Genomic DNA, 19503 nt, shown 5'->3' on the forward strand with positions numbered 1-19503 from the left:
ATTGCGACTGCCTGTACAGCACATGGCTGCTTGCCTCCTGGCAGCTGGTAGTCGCCACCAGGGCAGGCGCACTTGCCATGCAATGCCTTCAACCCAAAGAAAAGGCAGTCCCTGCTGCTTCGCTGCCAGCGAATCTGCCCGTGATTGTTCCTCATCTTCCTCTGAGATATCAAGCACATGCTCATCATGACTTGTTACTGACCACGGCTTGGAGTTCTTATCTTGCTGCTGGACTCAACAGATCCGATCTTCGAAACTCCGCCCTGAGATGAGATCTCCCCGCTTACAGGCTTGGTTGCAGCCCTATCGTGGTCGCTTCATTTCGCTTACTGGTGCATCTTACATGTGCCAATCACGGCTTCCAGCAGCCACTGCCATGGGCGAAAATATTCTCCTGCCGAGTGTCGTTCATTTCTCGTTCCAACAGTTCGGTCTGCAGCGTCCAATGCATGCAACAGACATGGCCTGGGTCTGCCAGCAGAGCCTTGCAAGGACCCTCTGACCACCGTTCGAATCCATCACAAATTATGGCCAACAGAAGTAAGAGGCTATCGAAGAGTACTGTGCACTCGGGCCTCCCACAACATCCAAAGAAGCTTTCAACTTCAAAAGCCTGGCCATGCCCACGATCGTGTGCAGTCAGAATGCGCGTATTTAAGGATCCTGCTTCGTATTTTCCCCAGTCGGCCACCTGTCAGAAGCTCGTGGCTTCGGCGAAGTAGCCCAGAACAACTCAAGATTCCGGGCGAAGAATGGCATTCACAAGCCACATTCCCGTCTGTCAAGGCATTTATTTTTCTTACGTGTTACACATCGTTTTGGAAGAAACGACAGGCACGCACAGACCAGCTCGACCCGATTGTTAAAATCAAGCAAGACATTTCGGACTTCTCCTCACCCTTCGACCTACTTGACTCGATCTCCGAGAGCATTTCGATAGTCTTACATGAAGCGAGCTCTGGTGCCTCCTAGGATGGTATCGATCGTAATACAAAGCGATCACAAGCGAATACATGGCCCCGATCGATCCGCTAATCAGGTCAATCACCTCAGGGAACATCTGCCGTGTCCCGGCCGGTCAGTATAGCAATGAGCTAGCATGCAGGAAATACCTACGGCAGTTGAGCGAGCAGCCGCAGGTCCTATACACGCAGGAATGTCGGCTTCCACATCGGAGATAGCAGTCGTCGCCTCTGACTTGCTCTTTGATTACACGAGAGTGAATGCGAGGCTAAGACTATTCAACCCCACGACAAGCATGATGACGGCAAGATTCGACGCTGGACTTGCGCACACCAGCTATCCCGAGTAGTGAACTTGATTTCCTGATTGAGTTGTGGTGGTCAGACCACGGCAGCCTGTTCGAGCGACTTGAGACACTTTCGCCTCCATGACACCAAACACAACGATGCAACGGTGTGGGCATTACTACAAACGTCCTGTTTGTTTCAACAATGCCCTCAAATTCGGACACTTCGTTACTGCTTCTCGAATCTCGAAATCCGTCGTCTCGTAAGCCGACAGTCAAGATTCGCTTCGTCCTCGCCCAGGAGTCCGAACTTGCAACGGTGCGTCAGGGACCGTAAGGATTCCCCGGCACTGAGAGACTCCGGTGAGGATCCGACGCCAACAAGAGAGCTCTCTGCATAGCAATGATCTCATGCCAACGCTTTCGAGTAAGAGAGTCCGTTTCATTTGGCTTCTTTCGACAGGTGAAAACACCTAACACAGAAGTCGCTTCAGCACAGACAGCCGCATCCGGTGCGTTCAATCCTGATACTTGGTCCGACACTATGGGCTGTGATATCAAGCTCAAACGCACGTTCCATGTAAACCAAGGTTGTCTGGGACCGGGTCAACGGCTGTCATGACCAGAACGATCACTAGCGTGTAAGTATTGGAGCTCTTGCCACGGCGGCAGCAGACGCACGCGACCAAGGCACCCACCGTACCGATCACCTCATTCGCTCTATAGACTCGTTGAAGCTCATGAGCCCCTCTTGCGAAGTGCAGGTGTGCATCGTCAGTAATGCAAGCGAAACAGGTCAGCCTTTCTCCTCTTCTCCTGAACCAGAGAGTTTCGCGTACATAGCAAACTTTCAATAATCGACAGCAATATCCGACACACCCTTTCGCCTGCACGAAGCTCGGAAGTTGACAGTCCGGCAGAACGGAGTGCACACCGCTCTGCTCTGGCGCCTGCTCGAGCAGATGCTGCACGAGGTGGGCAGCCCCTTGCTTCGTGGCGAGGAGTTTGCGGAACTCAACAAGTGCCTCGAGGTGTTCTCGAAACAAGGTAAGGAGATTCTCCAGGTGCAGAGGCTGCACGATGCACATGTCCTAACGTCAATACTCACATGCGGATTCGAAGACCAGGTTGTACGTCATTGTCGCGAAGCAGGGCCTCGAGTCAGGGACTAGGTGTAAGGCCGGTGATCTTCTGGGCCTGGGGCCTCTTCCGGAAGTTGTAGTGCAGTAAAAGAGCGAGCAGAATCGCTGTACTCTGCCTGCGCTCTGCTTCGCAGGCCGTACAGCGATGGATATCGTGTAGTTTTTTGTGCCAGTAGGCTGCGCCGGGCGACGTCAATTCGCATGCCGCCCCGTCGCGCTCCAAACCACGGTTCTGACGCTCTGAACGTATACCTACCAGTAGGGCGCGCGAACCAACGACCATGGTGTGCGACAACAGAGGGACCACAAAAAGCAAATAGTCACACACACTGCCACACGTGTGCAACAAGAGCCAGACGAAACCAAACCCATATGAAGACTGCTCAGCAGCGATGCTGTATCGGGTACTGTACATTAACTTTACTACATACCAAAAAGTACCTACAGTATATCATATCATATCTCACCGAGCCCGTGGGCAAGGTGTACACAATCCTCTCACGTTTTCCACAACCAAGACCGTGACGCCGTCAGCCATTACCACAGCCCTCCATCCAGCAGAGTGGTCTGTTGTTCCGTTTTGCCAGAGACCAGCCCTGCCTACCTCTTCCTTTCGACACAACATCCCAGCTTCAGCGATCAGGTGGTCGCCCAGGCTCAGATTCGTACCTTTGGTAACTTCCTCCTTGTTGCTGGTGATGTTGATACTGCTGCGCGTGATGTTGGTGGTGCTCTTCCTCTTCCCTCCTCAATTGCCTCGAACTCGGCCTCAGGGGTCCGACGTCTTCCTGCGGTTGCCCAGCACGGCCACGATCACTTCCTTCTTCACTGCCCCTCCTCCCGGTCGGATCGCCTCCTCCACCACGTCTGGCCATTTCCTCCTCCTCTTGCGCGACCTGTGCCCTCACAGCCGCCAACGCGCCCTGACTGACCGGCCCACTTCCACCTCCAGCACTGGAGCCGGAGCCAGGCTGACTTGGCCCGGGGGTGTTGTGCGCAGTCTTGCGCTTCTTCGGGCTGTTCTCGTAAACATCACTGACCGCCACCGCCGAAGGGCCGGCTTGTTTACGTAGATGGCCATGGGTGGACGAGGTGTTTGTCGGGCCGCCAGAAGTGCTGCCCTGGGAGCCAAATGGAGAGCCTTGCATTGATTTCGTAGACGGAGTCGGTGGCTGTTGCTGAGTGCCGCTCGTAGGTGGTGCAGATGTTGTGCTGCTGGCGCCACCACCGGTCGGGGGTGTCCAGTGGTGGAAGAAAAGCGCCGCACCGCCTCCGCCACCACCGCTCGCTGAGCCCTGGCCAGTGGTGGATGACGTGGTGCCTGTCGGAAGAGTGGATGCAGATGGCGCACTGGGAAGATCGTCGCGCTCGCTGCGCAGTCTCAGGTCGCTTGCGGAATGAGTAGAGTGCAATGGCTGCCGGTGTTGAGCGGGTGGTGCAAAGTCCACAGTGTTGAGCTTCGAGAGAGCGCCACTTTGTGCGCCGGAGAAGGACGCTCGAAAGGATGCTCGGTCAGAGGAGTGTGGTGCTTGTTGTTGTGCTCCATATGGGTTTGGTGGAATCATGCGATCGCGCAGTTCTCGCTGATCGCGTTCCCTCCGGATGTCCGGTGAAGATGCGGAAGTGAGGAGTGAGCCTTGCTGGCGGAGCTGCTGCTCATATGCCAGTCGCTGAGCGTCCGACGCACTGGATGGTGTTTGTTGCTGAATTGAGAAGTTCTGCATCCAGGTTTGCGCAAACTCCATGGCTTGACTGAGTGTTGTCTCCGAGCCGGTTCCGATGCCAGCAAAGATCAGAGGTACCATCACCGGCGGAATGCCTCGTTCCAGTGATTCGTGTAGCATGTCTCGTTCCATTCGACGCCTGTCCAGTTTCAGATTTTCCTGCCGAGTCTTCTCTTCCTCCTGCTTCCGTCGATCCTCCTCTATCTTGGCGTGCAACCAATTGCGCATAGCTTCGTCATTGCTTGCAGCACTAGTCGACCATGACGATGGTGGAGCTGGGAGCGTTCCCATAGTGCTGCCAGACGAAAGTCCATGATGTTGCGATTGTGGCTGTGCAGGCGGCTGCAAAGGCGCCGCTGAGGAAGACCGGTAGTGCGGGTCTGCAGAGACCGGCGTGGGTGGTGGCAACGAGAAACCTGCAGAAGATGGTGGAGGGAGTCCGCGTGGATGTGATGAGGCTGGCGGTGGTGGCGGCGGCTGGTGTGTATATGAATGGCCGTGGCCAGAACCACTGCTCATGGCAGTGTCGCCGTTGGTGGCGGCTGCAGGAGTAGCGCCGTTCGTGAAAAACGAAGGCAGGTGGCGTGGCGAATCCGGCGGGGAGTAACGGCTGAAGGTCGTATTATTGTGAGTTGGTTTGTATGAGTGAGCGGAAGTGGAGTAATCATGGATATGACCGAGACGGGGGGATGTTTTAATGTCGTGCTGCATCAACGATGGTGGCTTTAGTGCCAACAGCATGGATGCGGCTGTTGGCGAGGAGAGAGGCGAGCCGGTGGAGTATGTTGCTGGTAAGGATGACAAAATTGGGAGATTGATTGAGGGATCGGGACTGAGCTCTCAGGTATGTATCAGGTTCATGGAGAGAGTTGATGCTGGAATTGTTTGAGGTCGTGCCCCAATGCAGTAGTGCGAATTCCTCGGCGACGTCGAAATGTATCAGGATGACGTCGCTGAATCCGAAGCTCGTCGTTGCCGATGCTGTGGATGCTGTGGAATATTGAAAGAACAATAGAACAGCTATAAACGAGCGACTGATTTGCACATCGAATTTGCCGGTGATGAGGATAATATGGCGAAAGTAGCAACCAGGATGAACAAGATTGTCTGACCAGGGTCCAGGCGAGAGTTTTCCAGAATCGATCGAAAGATGGCCCCGGCCACTTTGCAGCGACAAGCTCTAGAACGGAGCTGAGCCTGAAGAGGGCGGACGGTTGATGAATGAGGTAGTCAAGGCACAATCGACCCAGCACAGACCCAAAAAGCTCGTAGATCGGGATCGAGTGGGAAGGACAGGATGGACAACTACCTAGTCGTGTAAGGGATCTCGTCCAGACGGAAGGTTGTGCAAAGATCGGGAGCCGACAGGCGTATAGCACAACGTAAGACGTCGCGGCGTGAGAGATATGTAGAGAAGAGCGTTGGAGTAGAATATTTGGTAAGTCTCGAAGCAACAGGATCACTGTCGGCAATACTGTTGGAAAATACCATGTCCGCTAGCGAGGGTCGATTCCTTTCCTGAATAGAATAAGATCGCATGGTTTGGTGTACGCCACGTCCGCAGGGCTAGTAACCAACGTTTAAAAGACACAGGGAACCAGGGACAAGCCACAAGCCTTGGTTCCGTTCGTCATTAAACGGGAAGCATCGGCATGTGATTGGGTGTCAAAGATGAGTTTGGTTATAGTAGAACGGGTGCCGGATGACCAGAACGGCAGTGTCCCGTGGCCCTTTTGTCACCGCTACAAGGAAGCGTGCTTGGGCGCTTCCAAGTTCCAACATGGACGCCAGAAGAAGACATCAGCCCCCGAAAGCCTGATGCTTCTGGAAGACTTGGTTCCCTTTCAGATTTCGTACTCTGTGAGGCTGGGTGGCCCGACGAGCGTGTAAGTGCAAAACCCTCATATAAGAAGTGGCCAATGGTTGTACAGCCCTGGCTTTGTCCCGATGGACAGATGGCTTAGGCCATAGCCCTTTGTGGCAACAATCTACCCCCTCTCGACTCTTAGAGCAAATGTACGACTTGATTGCAGCACAAGCACAACGCTCTCTGGAGCTCGTTTCTCCTTAATCCAGTGTCTGCAGCACACACATCGTACGGTGCCGTGGAATACTCGTGAGAGGCCCCAGCAGCGCGCATTCTTCCGTAGATCTGCGGGGACTAGAATGCCTGTAAGCACCCTGTCGCGCGCACCGATATAGGCATCAAAGGCCCAATCCGAAGAAGCAATACAGCTGTTCAGGTATCGAAGACGCTGGAGAGAACAAAAGTCTTCGTGACTGCAAGTGCCCTCCGCCCACCTTTGTGACCGCGTGGTACAGGGATCGAGCCACGTTGTGGGCGATCATTTTCCTGCCAGAGCACAGCCACTGTGCTCATCGGTGCGTCATGCTGATACGCAGGCTGCACTAGCCTCACGTGCTGGATGAATCGGCTCAAGCTGCTTCGTACCCCAACAAGGGAATCCTGCTAGCTGCAGGTTTAGCCGCATGTCCAACCTCGTGCCAAAAGCTTTCCCCTTCAAGTCTAGGCAAGGAGCATATTCACGAACACTGAAAAATTATGGTCGAGAGCGTACTTACTCCGTAGTAGTGATCGGTTATAGCTACTGCTCTGTAAGCTTTCTGCCCGGGGGTCTTCGGACAATTGAGCTCTTGAGCGGAAGTCCAGACCGACTGCACCAGTCTGTTGTAAGAACCGCACTGATACAAATGACCTAAGGAATCAGCACAGTGCATGCCACCGGGCTTTGCATAGTGCACTTGATCGAGGCAGTGCGCGCAAAGATCTGAAACACACGCTCGTCTCGAAAGGACTATTGCCTGGAACGCAGCATTCCTCGATCAAACGAGAGACATCCTCCACCCGAGGAGTGATCGCCCGCTCAAGCAGTTGGAGAGATCAGCGGCCATGTGCGAACCGATAGCTTAAATCTCCTGATTCTGATAGCTCCCAAAGCTCAACCTGGAGCTGCGCCGACCTTCTGCATGGCTGAAAGTTGGGAAAGGGCTGCCTATCGCGTCAAGACAATAACGAAGATCTGACTGACTTGCAGCCCAGATGCGGAATCCGTAGTTGCACGCAAGCCGTGCCGTTGGCTGCTTTCAGCATATTGTGTATGCAGGGTCTGCTGCGCTTAGGCATGTCCACAGGCTAAAATCTCCGAACAATGCGAGGCTCGAACCGCGAAGCAAGTCATTGCGATTGGAACTTATTGAGTCCGTATTGTGCTGCTGTTGACAGCTGATCATGGTGAAGCGCTTTTGTCGTCCCGCACTACGAGCGCATAACATGCATGCCGTAAAGCTCGGGCCCATCGACATCGTCTTTTGAAACGACTCCGGTGGGACCGAGCTCGTCAATCGAGCCACTTCTCATCTCATAGACTCGTTGTGTGGCTTGAATGAACGCCACAAAAGCTCAAATGTCGACGCAGAATGGCCGTCCAGCCGTGTGAAAAGCCTTGCCTCCCAACTGTTAAAAAGCCCGGAGCCCGCCTAGACTATCCGAATCCCAGATGCTATCGCGATGTTTTCGCTTGTAGAGTTTGGGAACAGTTTGGAGCTCCTAACGGTAAAGCCAGTCACAAGTTGAGGCTTGCGAAGTTGACAGTGGCGTGTGCCGAGTATAGCTACACCGCGGACCACCATTTCGTTGCCGTGAACGCCCACACATCTTGTTCGCGAATCCAGGCAAGATTGCATAACCAGCAAGTCGTAAGTAGCGACTACCATATCGGTCAGCCATGCTGTCCGAAAACACGAAGGCCATGGTTCCGCGGTCATGCCGGAGGCAAAGTTACAGGCATGTCCCTTGCCGGTCGAAGCGACCTGGGGTAAGATCGACACGGCAGTCGAGCGCGAGGGTTCTGGATCGGGTCATTTATGATGTAATTTTTCCTTGATGGCTCTCACACGCATTCTTGACAGCTCAAGAAAAACGTGACAATCCTCGTAGCCATGTGCTGCCTATCATCCATGTGTCGGCTAAAAGTGATTGACAGCCACGTTTTCTTCCTCGTGGACCAAACACGTGCTGATCGTCACTATGTACTGCAATGATCAGCACGATGAGTCCGGTTCGGCTATCGCTTGACATCGTAGACACTCGAACCGAGCAAACCTGTTCAGCTTGGTCGAGCAGGCTGAGTCGACGTCGGTTGGGAAATGGCCGAGGAAATGGGTGTCTTAACAGTCTGGTCCCTTAATGAGCCAGGCTTTGCCCGGTGGCTCAAATGAGGACATGCATCTGTCAAACGATGTGTAGGCAACGACAACGCCTCCCTTTCTGACAGCCAGCCATCTACGCAAGGGCGTGTCCATGGCATGTACGGCCATGTTGCAATCTGCGTGCCGCCCGTACCTGTTGCCGTGGTGCAATGCGCTGGAATGTGTATGCGGCAGTACTCCCACGAGACGTTAAGATTGCATCGATCAAAATCAGTATGTAGCAGATTTGCGCCTGCTGATCCGGCCTTTATAGTCAGGAAGGAGCGATATCGATTCAGAGGCAGGACCTCATGAATGCGACTACCCGTGGTTGTTAGACCACAGGTCTCGGCCTAGGAGTGAACTTGAATGTGTCGAAGTCATGCAATTATATTACTGTAGTTATTACGCGGAACCACACTCCTCTGGATATCTTTACTTCTCGACAGTAGATGTAGCTACTGTGCTATAACGTCGAATTACTTGTCTGCCTGCTTCTTACGCTGCAGTTTCCATTCGGCTCGCGCAACTCTCATGAAGAGGTCTTCGTCTTTGATGGGAACCCAGCTCGTCAATACTTTCATGCCGTTCTCGAAGTCTGACTCTAGCAAAATCTCACGCATGCCATCAATCAAAGCTGCTGATGTCGCATGCAGTGTATCCAAGGTAGTGCCAAATCTTTGGTCAGCGTCGACAGTGGTCGAGTCGGCAACAGCTGTACCTTCCGCTTGCTTCCCGTTAGGTGCAGACGTTGCTATTGCATTCGACTTTGCTGTCCTTGGTCGCAGGCTTGTATCGTCTCCCAAGAGCATAAACACGTCCCAGACTCTCAACTGAGCTGGGAAAGGTATGCTGTAGTTGAACAACGTCAAATACCATCTTGTACCATAACTGGTGGGAGGTATTCCAATCTCCTCAAGCTTTTTCCCAATCTCTCCTTTGCCTAACCATTTCGACTCGAAGTCGTCTAAGGCAGCCATGAGACCACCAAATCCGTTCTTGTACAGTTTCTCAAGCCCACGCAGCTCCCATAAGCGGACCAACATGATGAAGGCAGTCTCTTCGCTATAGTACGACAATAGAGTGGCGGCCAACGCGGCCATTCCTTGTACATAGCCGGTTTCTGGGAAGTGCAGTGACATTGCATGCAAGACGCGAAACAGTAGCCTTTGACCTCCTCTGTAGCGGCGTCGGAACATGATGTGGCTAGATATTGTTCTTGGCACGTCGATGTCGATCTGTACGTCGTCGGGGCTTGATGAAAGCTGGTATTCAGTGAACAATGTCGTCAGCTCGGGATCACTCAATGACCCGTGTCGCTTCTTTGCCGAAGCATTTAAGAAAGCATGCCACGCCGTAGCTCGCCATTTATCGGGTATGCCTTTCCAGGTCCGCTCAATCAACTTCGTCGAGGATGTGTCAAAAGTGAATGCCATACCACCTCCGAGCTTTTGGTCTGCTTTTGCGACTGGCTGTGCCATTTTGCGCCACTTTTCTTCTCTTTCAACTTCCTTCAATCGGGCCCGAGGGTCATCTGCGGCAGAAACATATGGATCGGTCGTCGATAAATTCGAAGCCGATCGTGGTAAAGTCAGCATATCTGATGCATCATCCATCAATTTTCGGTCTCTGCTACGGAACGTCCCGCGACGCGATAGTGCCGTATTTGATGAGTGCGCAGACATTGGACGCTTGAAGGATGACTGCGATGTCGACGATGGCACAGCAGCCGATGTCGACCGGACCGAACGAGCACTGCTTGGCGAGCGTCGAATAGTATGTTTACGGCGTGGCGTCTCGGACGCCAGCTGTAGACTTGTGCTCACTCGAGTCAATTGCTTTGTCGTCGGTGAGCGTGTGATCCCATTTGGTCCTGTGTCTGGCTTAGGCACAATGAAGCCATAGCGGTCCACGTCGGCACTGTCGACCTCGTTCCAATCTTCTATGCCTCCTGCGAGCTCCGTCACCTCGCGCAGAAAGTCTCTCTGCATGCTTGAGATCCTTGACCCGTTCTGCTGCGAGCCCGGATCGCTGTGTATATCAGTTGTAGAGGTGCCGCGTGACAAAGAAGCCATGCTTGACGCTTCAGTATTCGTACCAGCGAGTGCATCTTGCCATCTCAATCCCATCCTGTTGGCAATGGATGATGCAGCATCATTGTCGTGATGGGCCTCCGATCCGAATGCGTAGTATGACCGCACCTTTTCCGACAGTGCCTCCTCGTCGGTTGACAGCACCTTGACAGAGGGCCTGTGGCGCAACCCTCCCTGAGTCTGAGGTAAGCTAGAACTTGCGCCATCGGTCTGGGTCTGTTCTAGTCTGTCTCCGATGGGCGCCAGGTTATTGGGCTTGGTGGAGGAATTCGACACTTTCCTGCCGTCCACGAGCATACTGCCTCTTTTCGAGAATTTGATGTGGTCATCACCGAATTCGTCACCGAAGCTCCCAGGTGACAAGTCCACCGCTAGTTTCTCGAACGAGGGAGCGCCGTCCTCGGTGGGCTTAGGTGATGTGTTGGAAGAGGAAGTGAACCAAGACTTCTTGGGTTTCGACGTCTCCTCTCCAATGCGTATTTGCGGTATGCTGGTGGGAGACGCGACTGACTGCGAGTCCGGGCGCTCGCTTTCAGGTCTTATTGAGTCTGTCTTGGGCTGAGAGTCAGGCCACTCTGACCGCACAGCAGATACTGGCGACACAGGGCTGCGCGCGGAGCCTTCCTTGTCATTGTTCTCAATGTTCTGTATCGCTGATTGCGGGATGGGAGGCGGAGTCGAGGTGGGCGTGCCATGTTTGGGCTGTCGGTGGGGGACTGTTTCAGCATAGGGCAATCCATGTAGGCTGTTGCGGAAGGGTGCGGGCTGAGATTCAGATCCCATTGTGCCGGTGGGGCCCATCGAACACGAGGTTGTCGACAATGGAGATGCTTAACCGTCCGACTTCGATTGGTGTCATTGTGCTCCTACGCGACACGAGTACAAGTCTTTCCGCAGTCGCTCGTGCAATACATTAAGATGTCAAGAGCAGTCGGGAGCACGCGACGTTGCGCGTGCTTCAATGCAATATTGGCGGAGGAGTATATCCGGCGTCGTTTTTACAGGGGGCTCACTCTCCAGATCCGGAGATGAAATCGAGACATGCAAACTCCACCGGCTTGGTAGCGAGATGATGATGTGCAGAGATTTCCCTCGATCAAGATGGCAATGCCGTCGGCTTGGCTTGTCTCAGAGGCGGTTGTTCGAGTTCCCCTATAACGCAAGGAGGTGAGCTACCACTAGTCATCAGTCTTTGAACTTGTCCCGCTCATCGATCGCACTTCGCATAGTCGGTGCCCTCGTCCTCAGGCAGATGAGCATAAGCAACCGAGCAGATGTCCTGTGGACTGTGGAGCGAAACTTCAATAAATGTAAGTTGTCAATTTCCCGCGTGCGCTGAAGACCTCCGAGGACATGTTCCTTGAGTCAGTCAGCAGGTACAGCATCGATACATGACTCGAAAATCTGTTATCGATACGGTCCTCGACTTTGCGATTTTCCAAAATATTTCCATTGCACCAGGGACTATGCTTCCTCACCAACGAAATGACAGTCACTGACCCGTCGCTATCCAACCTTCTCGAGACTCTCACAAGCTCGCTAGATGCTGCAACTGCAGCCCTCACAGACAGTGCAGAGCGGTTCATACCCCCGACAGATGGCATCTCTCTGCTGGACATTAAGAACGATCTCGTATTGTCCTACCTACAGAACCTAGCGTTCCTGATCCTTTTCAAGATCAAGGAGACCCAGTCGGGCTCAGATGTCACAGATGACAGCTATTACCACGCGACCGTGGAAAGACTGGTGGAGTTGAGGATATATCTTGAACGAGGCGTACGGCCGATCGAGCAGCGGCTCAAGTACACCATTGACCAGTATCTGCAAGCTGCCAATCACAAGAAGAGCATAAATGCCGTTCGGTCGTCGACAGGGCACATTCGAGACGCAGATGCATCTGACGACTCAGGATCTGAGATGTCCGATGGAGATGCTGGTGCAAGGATCGAGTCTACTGCCGACGGAGATACCACGATTCATGCACCTCGTCTCGCAGGGGCTATAGCCGCATCTAGAACGAAGCCTACGGCACCGAACGCCGCCGCGAAGGCGGGAATTTATCGGCCACCTCGACTGAATCCAACTGCTATGCCATCAGCTGATCCAGATGCTCGAAGTTCCTCCACACGCCAGCGAAAGTCTCAGTTGATGAGTGAATACATAGATGAGGAGCTATCAAGTGCGCCCACAGCACAAGCCTCCATAGGTGCCAACCAGACTATCGATGCGCGCGGTCATGCTATCACGTCTGCGCGCGACATTGCCCGGCAACGCGAGCGTACGGAGTACGAGGAAACAAATTTCACACGTTTGGCGGGTGAGACGAAGAAGGAGAAGCGTGAGAAGAAACGTCGGGAAGGCAAGCTCGGAGCACGAGATATGTTTGGCGGCGAAGACTGGACCGGGTTGGGTGGGATGGGCGATCGGATTGGGCGAAGTGTCGAGGGCAAAGGCCGAGATAAGGATAGCGTGCTGAAGAGGAGAGAAAAGCGACGAGCAACCGACGATCTACCTCGAGGAGATGGTATGCAGATTGGCGACAGCTTTGCGAAGAAGCAGAGAGTGCTCGCCGGTAGAGCAGATCGAAGAGCCAATAAGCGTCGCTGATGTAGACCATGGACCGCTTCGTAGCGAAGTCAGATTGGTTCTGGTGGCAGCGGCTTTCACAGCACTGATGCTCGTGAGGTATGCCAGAAAGTTCGGTGCCACATTTGCCCGGCAAGCTGGACTTGAATCACGAAGGATGCATGTCTAGCTCTCAGCGTATTTCTCATAAAGGGTAGCACCCCTTTCAAAGGCTGAGATACTCAAGTATCATGACTTCGTCATAGGTTTGCGTCGATATCCATGGATAACAATGGTATCGTAATCTGCCACAAGAAGACGAGTTGCCAAGACTCGAGATTCCAGAAGGAGTGGGACCTTCACGTACGACTTGTAATTCGACTCCGTCTTGCCACAATGGAACGAGCGACGTTTTAGTGCGAGAGGTCTTTAATGGGCCACAATCACACAGTAGACTACCGCAGGTCATGGCAGAGTCGTTGTTTGATCTGCTGAAGGGCTACCTGCCCGCCAGTGGTGATCAACAGAGGCAGGAGCCCACACGAGATCAGGACCGATATCTGTCACGAATACTATCTCTTCGCCTGTCCGATCTATCAACCTCGGAGACGGAGTCGTTACAGCAAGCATCACACAGCAACAATGTGTCCATACAGTCGCTTAGCTCGCGGTCATATCGTACCACGACATCCTCGTTCGAACATTTGAGAACGCTTGGCACATCCCTTCAAGACCTCTCGTCTACTACGACAGACATTCGCAATGCGGTGCCAGAACTTGACGAGAGTGCTGTCAAGTTCGCCACGTCGTACAGCAAGCTGTCAGACACCAATGCTGCCCTAGACGCCCGCAAGAAGTCGATGCTCCTTGCTCGACAGGCCGAGAAGGTCCAAGAGATCCTGGAACTGCCAATGCTGCTCAGCGCTGCGATCGCCAGCGCGAATAACACTTCCTCTACTGGAGTCAATTATTCCCAGGCTCTGGACTTGTTCTCCCACATCAAGCGTCTGCAGATCTTATACCCGGATTCAGAAATGGTGAAGAAGGTACTGGTAGACGCGAAGGTGGCGATGCGCGACATGACAACAAATCTGATCACCTCGTTACGGAACCAGAACATTCGTCTAGCTGCAGCAATAAGAACGATAGGATGGCTTCGACGTGTTCTCCCAGAGATCTCAAAACAGGACGTGCATTCTTCTCAAGCTACCACTGTCCCAAGCTCGCTCAATCCAAATGCCGCTGTTCTTCAGCAGGAAGACGACTTCGGCGCTATCTTTCTATGTGCCCGCTTGTGCACGTTCTTGACCATGGCGGAAGCTTTGGCGCCGTTGAGAGAGCTTGCCGACCAGGAGACAGCAAAACGCAATCAGACTGGACAGAATGGTCGTCCAGCGGAACCAGTACGTCGGTCATCACAGCACAGTTATGCTGTACAGGGCCAGCAAACGGAGAGATACATCAAGCGATACATCGAGATCTTCCGCGAACAAGCGTTCTCTACCATTTCTATGTTCCGCAACATCTTCCCACCTCATGAGAATCAAGATGTCGCAGACGACGACCCGTTGCGGCTGCCTTCCGCTCTAGCTACCTTTCCATCACACTTGGTCGGCCTTCTGATGGAGACACTGCGCACGTACCTCCCGAATATTACGGATCCGGCCTCACGAGAGAGTCTGTTGATGCAGGTGTTATATGCTGCAAACAGTCTGGGCAGACTAGGTGCTGATTTTAGCATGATGATCGCGACTCTACCGCCAGGGCCATCTCCAGACATAGCAGAAGATGAGAAAGCGGAACCAGAATGGGCCCGAATAATTCGTAAACACCGCGTACAGTCTGCACGATTGGAGGCGCTCGCGGCTGGTCAGGAGCAGGCTGCCAATAAGTCAAAATTTGCAGATATCGCCGTGAGATGAGGACGCGCTGGCGCGACAGCATGTCATATTACTACCTATGATCTGGGTATCCTGCTTTGCTCGACTCCGAGGAATGGCCTCTATGCAGTTATCTGCTGGAAGAAAGCGAAGGCCTTCTCCAACAGCTTTGGCTCGTAGCCTTGCTGCTTGGCCTCCTTGATAATGTTCTCCTGGATTATGGTCAGCAAGTCTCAAACAAGGCGGCATGACAGGGCGACTTACGGTGCTTTGGCCGGCCTCCGAGCCCAGTCTCTCAGTAGCGAACTTCTTGAAGGCGGCATCCTCGCCCTCGGTGTCCGCGAAAGCCTTGGGAACGATCTCCGAGAACATTGTGCTTCCACCAGCAGCCCCTGCAATAATGCTGAACCATTGTTTCCGCTGCTCAGGACCCATCAAGTCCAGTGCCTTGGCAAATTGTATGGTCTCGTACGCCGAGTTGAGACATATGATAGCTGCTGCATAGGCTATCGACTTGTTGAGCTGTTGCTGCGACTCTGTGGCCTTGCCATTCTGTTCGACAACAGCATTTTGTCGAGGCGAATCCATCCCGAGATAAAACTGGGCGATGATGCTGTCGTCAGCCGAGGCATGCTTTTCCATCACTCTTGTAATCTGCTCGCTCGCGAGATTCAGAAGTGGCAGATCGACGTTCAGTCTCTTCTCTTCGTCTCGGATGATGCCAACATCTTTGTCGATGATGGATGTTGCAGATGACATGGGCGGCGTAGCAGACAGCATTCTCGGGGCGCGGTTCTCAAACATCCAGGTCCAGCCCACGTTCTTCTTGCTCGACCACGACGGGTCCGACGAAGTCAAATGCTCGAAGAACTTCTGGGTGTCGGCCTTCAAGAGAGCTGCCAGGCCCATGATCTCGCTCGCAGCCACAATGTGAATTCCGCACATAACTTGATTCAAAGCCTTCGCCGACTCGCCGCCACCCAATGATCCGGGGATGACGTATAAGGTCTTGCCCTCATTTGCAAGGTTACCGATCACGCTCTTAAACGTCTCGTCCTCCAAGTTCTTGGACTCGTCCGAGCTCGCCATGATTGTCAACGTCCCGTTCACACTCCGTGCCGTACCACCAGATACCGGACAATCACAAAGTCTCACGTCCTCTCGCTTGAACTCCTCCGTCAGCCGCCGCCGCACCTCAGACGGCTGTGTGGGTGGTATGGTCGCCATCACCACGACTATCACGCCCTTGGGCAGCGAGTCCACTGCGCCGCCCTTCTCCTTGTCGAACAGGGCGGAGTGTACGTGATAGTGGTTCGCAACCATCAGGAGCACGATGTCGGCGTTCTTCACAGCATCTGCCGGTGATGAGGCAACGCTGTAGCGTGCATTGGGAATGTCGGCACAAGCTGTTGACCACCGCTCATTTGTCGGCCCGTAGACATCAAAGCCGGTCACATTGAAGCCGACGCGGACGAGGTGTGTTGACATGGCAAAGCCCATCGCACCGAGACCGATGAAGGCCACTTTGGGCTGCTTCTCTGGCGATATTGAACCCATGTTGGTCGGCTTTGGATGTGTGAAAAGACTGGCGAAACTAACAATATGCTTGTGGTGTGCTACTCAGTTGTAGTCGCCTTCGGATAGTGGCCTACAGGTTCTGCTTGCAGGGTTATGACGCCACAGTAGCGATAGTCTGCTGTCGAGTCAGGTCTTGGTCGTTTGCTTGTCCGTGGTGAAGGGGAGATGTCTGAGATGTCGCAGGATACTTCACTTCGTATAAGTTGTTACGGCGGAAAACTCAAGAAATGAACAATGCACGTCGAGTACACAGGTACGGCATTCGACAGTATATGAAGTCCGGATAATAGCAACCCATCACGGCCAGGTCAATACTGCTTCCGTATCGGCGCATATGCCGGGCCCAAAAATTCCATATTTTGCCTCGGCCGGTGGTCATCAGTAGGGTGGCAGCAAGCCTGGAGTGTGAGATCGGTCTCGCACGGTAGAGACCCCGGTGGAGGGCAGCACTTTTGGCGGGGTCCAAGGTGAAGACTTTTGGAGTTCTTGGTTCTTGGTTTCGGCGGGGAAATGCCGTGGGGGACCGACTGAGCATGCGCTGCTCGTTGCAACGAACATCGTTCACGTGCTCGGACAATCGACCGTAATAGAAAGGAGGCTCTAAGCCGCCAACAACGTGATTTCATCGGAAGTTCCGGTCAATAGACAGAGCGACCTTCATAGAGATTCAGAAGAGCCATCTGCTCGCTTCATCACGTGATAATGGCAGCCTTGTGTTGGAAGCCTCGTGCTAGACTGTGACAGGTGTAGTCTATTTTGCGGCGAGTTGAAGTCGAAAGTCGCGATCGCGTCTCCTTCCATCACTTGAGAAAAGGACAAGTAATTGACGTCTTCGGCACTTGAGCATCCCGCGCTCTTCACGGCCCTTTCGATGTGGTGATCGAACAACTCGCAATATTCTCGGATCCCCGTCCCGTCTCATCTTCAGGTGAAGACGTCCCAAGATGAATCCGCAACTCCACAACTATCAACAGCGCTATGCGCAACCTCAGACCCGGACGCCGGCGCGTCGCCCAGGTGAGTGCGATACGAGCACCTCTTTTCCCTTGATTGCCCCCAGTGCTCCTGGAAACATGACTCCGCCATGGAAGGATGCACCTCCTCCGCCTGGACCACCAATCATTCAACCAATGCGCACTCTGCAAGAGAACTTAATGCTGCAACAAGCCCTGATGCAGACTCGGCAAGCGCAGGCTGTGTCGCAGTCATTTCCTGTTGATGGTAGCCGCAACGTGCATTCCACTCTGAGTCGCAGCCCGTCACGACATCTTACACGGCCCAAAATCACTGCTCGACAATATAACGCAATGAACCAAGTTTCGCAGTACCAGCACATGATGCGCGGAGCCATGCGACTCGAGCAGATCAACAAATTAAACAAATCACTGGGTTTTCCCGAGATAGATCCTCATGCTTACTTCTTGCTTGGAACAGGTCCCCCACAACACCCGAGCGTCGCTGCCCAACAGCACCAACAACAACTCCAGCAGCAGAACTACGCCCAGCGCAATGGTCTCCTCGAACACCAACTTGCTCAGCGAAGAGCCAAGAAGCCGACCGATCGAAATATGCCTGATGGGATCGAGGATGTGGTAATTGGCGAGGGTGTTCAACAGTACAAGGAGCTAAGAGAGATGGAGAAGAAGCTCGACTATGCTATCATGCGTAAGAGGCTGGATATTCAGGACACCGTCAATCGCAACGTCAAGCGACAGAAGACCATGCGGATTTGGATATCGAATACGGTAGACAGCCAGCCATGGCAGAGACCGGCGTTAGATGCAGATTCATTCGACTTCGAATCTGGTGCAGATGCTACATATCGAGTCACTATACAAGGCAAAATCATCGATGATCAAGACCTTAATGATTCAGAATCAGATGCGGAGGAAGATGCTGAGGAGCAACCCACTACCAAACAATCACGACCAAAGCCGCAGCCAAAGAAGTTCTCGCATTACTTCAAGGCTGTTTCAGTAGATTTCGACAGAGCGCGGAACATGGGCAATCCAAACATCGATCCCTCGATGCAGATTGAATGGAAGAAGACTCCGCAGACTGGCGAATTTGACAGCTTCGAATTCAATCGAAAAGGCGACGAGAACATGAATGTCACAATCAATATGACCAGAGACGAGCCAGTAGAGCGCTTCCGGCTGTCCAAGGCTCTGTCCGATGTCCTGGATATCGAAGAGGCAGACCGCGCCGAGGTCGTTATGGGAGTCTGGGAGTATGTGAAAGCCATGGGTCTGCAGGAAGATGAAGAACGTCGCCATGTCCGGTGCGACGAGAAACTTCGAGCTGTAAGCCAAATACCCACTCACCCACCGGAACCCAGACTAATCTCCATCCACAGGTCTTCAACACCGAAGCAATCCTCTTTCCGCAAGTCGCCGAACGCATCATGCCCCATCTCCACCCCCTCCCACCAGTCCGCCTGAACTACACCATTCGCGTTGACCAAGAATTCCACTCCACGGAAACCCCAGTCCCCACAGTCTACGACATCAAAATCGTCACCGATGATCCTCTCCGAGCCAAGATCCTAGCCATCACCTCCTCAACCCAAACAGCACAGAACCTCCGCCAAATAGCGTCGTTTGACGATCAGCTGGCTGTCATCATCCAGGGTATTCAACACCACAAGGCAAAGCATACCTTCTACCGGAACTTCAATCGGGATCCGATTGGGTTCTTAAGGAAGTGGTATTCGAGCCAGCAGCGCGATCTCAGCGTCATCCTAGGCGAGATCGAGCGTGGCGACGTTGCGGGCTTGGAGTTTGCGAGAGGTGGCAAGGAGGGCGTCTGGGGGAGTGAGATTGTGGAGGAGGCGGTGCGGTATCGGCTGGCGAGGGGGGAGTTGGCGAGGTAGGACCTCAAGGAGGCTATAGAGGTGATTATGAAGTCGGCTCGTCCGCCACCAGAGCCCGAGCTTGTGGATGAGGAGCCAGCGGGGAACGAGATTGGGTCTGAGGAGAGACGTGCTGGGGACCAGTCCGTGTGCCCGGAATGCGGGACGCTGTATAGTCCGGAGTGGAGGTGGGGGCCGAGCGGGCCGAAGAC

The 19503-nt window shown here is 53.6% G+C and overlaps 6 protein-coding genes across 6 annotated transcripts; 3 read left to right on the forward strand and 3 right to left on the reverse strand.

Moving 5' to 3' along the window:
* Positions 1 to 3023: 3023 nt before the first annotated feature.
* Positions 3024 to 4856, reverse strand: AB675_8278 (uncharacterized protein; the record flags this gene model as incomplete). The annotated part of the gene is made up of 1 exon (XM_018148711.1): positions 3024 to 4856. One exon carries the CDS (start codon positions 4854 to 4856, stop codon positions 3024 to 3026), a length of 1833 nt encoding a protein of 610 aa, XP_018004305.1.
* Positions 4857 to 8803: 3947 nt separating this feature from the next.
* On the reverse strand, positions 8804 to 11200 carry AB675_8279 (TBC domain-containing protein; the record flags this gene model as incomplete). Its single annotated transcript, XM_018148712.1, has 1 exon — positions 8804 to 11200. The coding sequence occupies one exon, from the start codon at positions 11198 to 11200 to the stop codon at positions 8804 to 8806; it is 2397 nt and encodes a 798-aa protein (XP_018004394.1).
* A 702-nt stretch (positions 11201 to 11902) lies between these two features.
* Positions 11903 to 13024, forward strand: AB675_8280 (uncharacterized protein; the record flags this gene model as incomplete). Its single annotated transcript, XM_018148714.1, has 1 exon — positions 11903 to 13024. One exon carries the CDS (start codon positions 11903 to 11905, stop codon positions 13022 to 13024), a length of 1122 nt encoding a protein of 373 aa, XP_018004708.1.
* Positions 13025 to 13449: 425 nt separating this feature from the next.
* On the forward strand, positions 13450 to 14904 carry AB675_8281 (uncharacterized protein; the record flags this gene model as incomplete). The annotated part of the gene is made up of 1 exon (XM_018148715.1): positions 13450 to 14904. The coding sequence occupies one exon, from the start codon at positions 13450 to 13452 to the stop codon at positions 14902 to 14904; it is 1455 nt and encodes a 484-aa protein (XP_018004265.1).
* Positions 14905 to 14984: 80 nt separating this feature from the next.
* AB675_8282 (putative oxido) lies at positions 14985 to 16419 on the reverse strand (the record flags this gene model as incomplete). Its single annotated transcript, XM_018148716.1, has 2 exons — positions 14985 to 15074; positions 15127 to 16419. 2 exons carry the CDS (start codon positions 16417 to 16419, stop codon positions 14985 to 14987), a joined length of 1383 nt encoding a protein of 460 aa, XP_018004553.1.
* A 1094-nt stretch (positions 16420 to 17513) lies between these two features.
* AB675_8283 (SWI/SNF and RSC complexes subunit ssr3) lies at positions 17514 to 19312 on the forward strand (the record flags this gene model as incomplete). Its single annotated transcript, XM_018148717.1, has 2 exons — positions 17514 to 18743; positions 18797 to 19312. The coding sequence occupies 2 exons, from the start codon at positions 17514 to 17516 to the stop codon at positions 19310 to 19312; spliced, it is 1746 nt and encodes a 581-aa protein (XP_018004314.1).
* Positions 19313 to 19503: the final 191 nt, after the last annotated feature.

Source organism: Cyphellophora attinorum (genome assembly GCF_001299255.1).
Source record: "Cyphellophora attinorum strain CBS 131958 chromosome Unknown Contig3, whole genome shotgun sequence".
Taxonomy (NCBI): Eukaryota; Fungi; Ascomycota; class Eurotiomycetes; order Chaetothyriales; family Cyphellophoraceae; genus Cyphellophora; species Cyphellophora attinorum.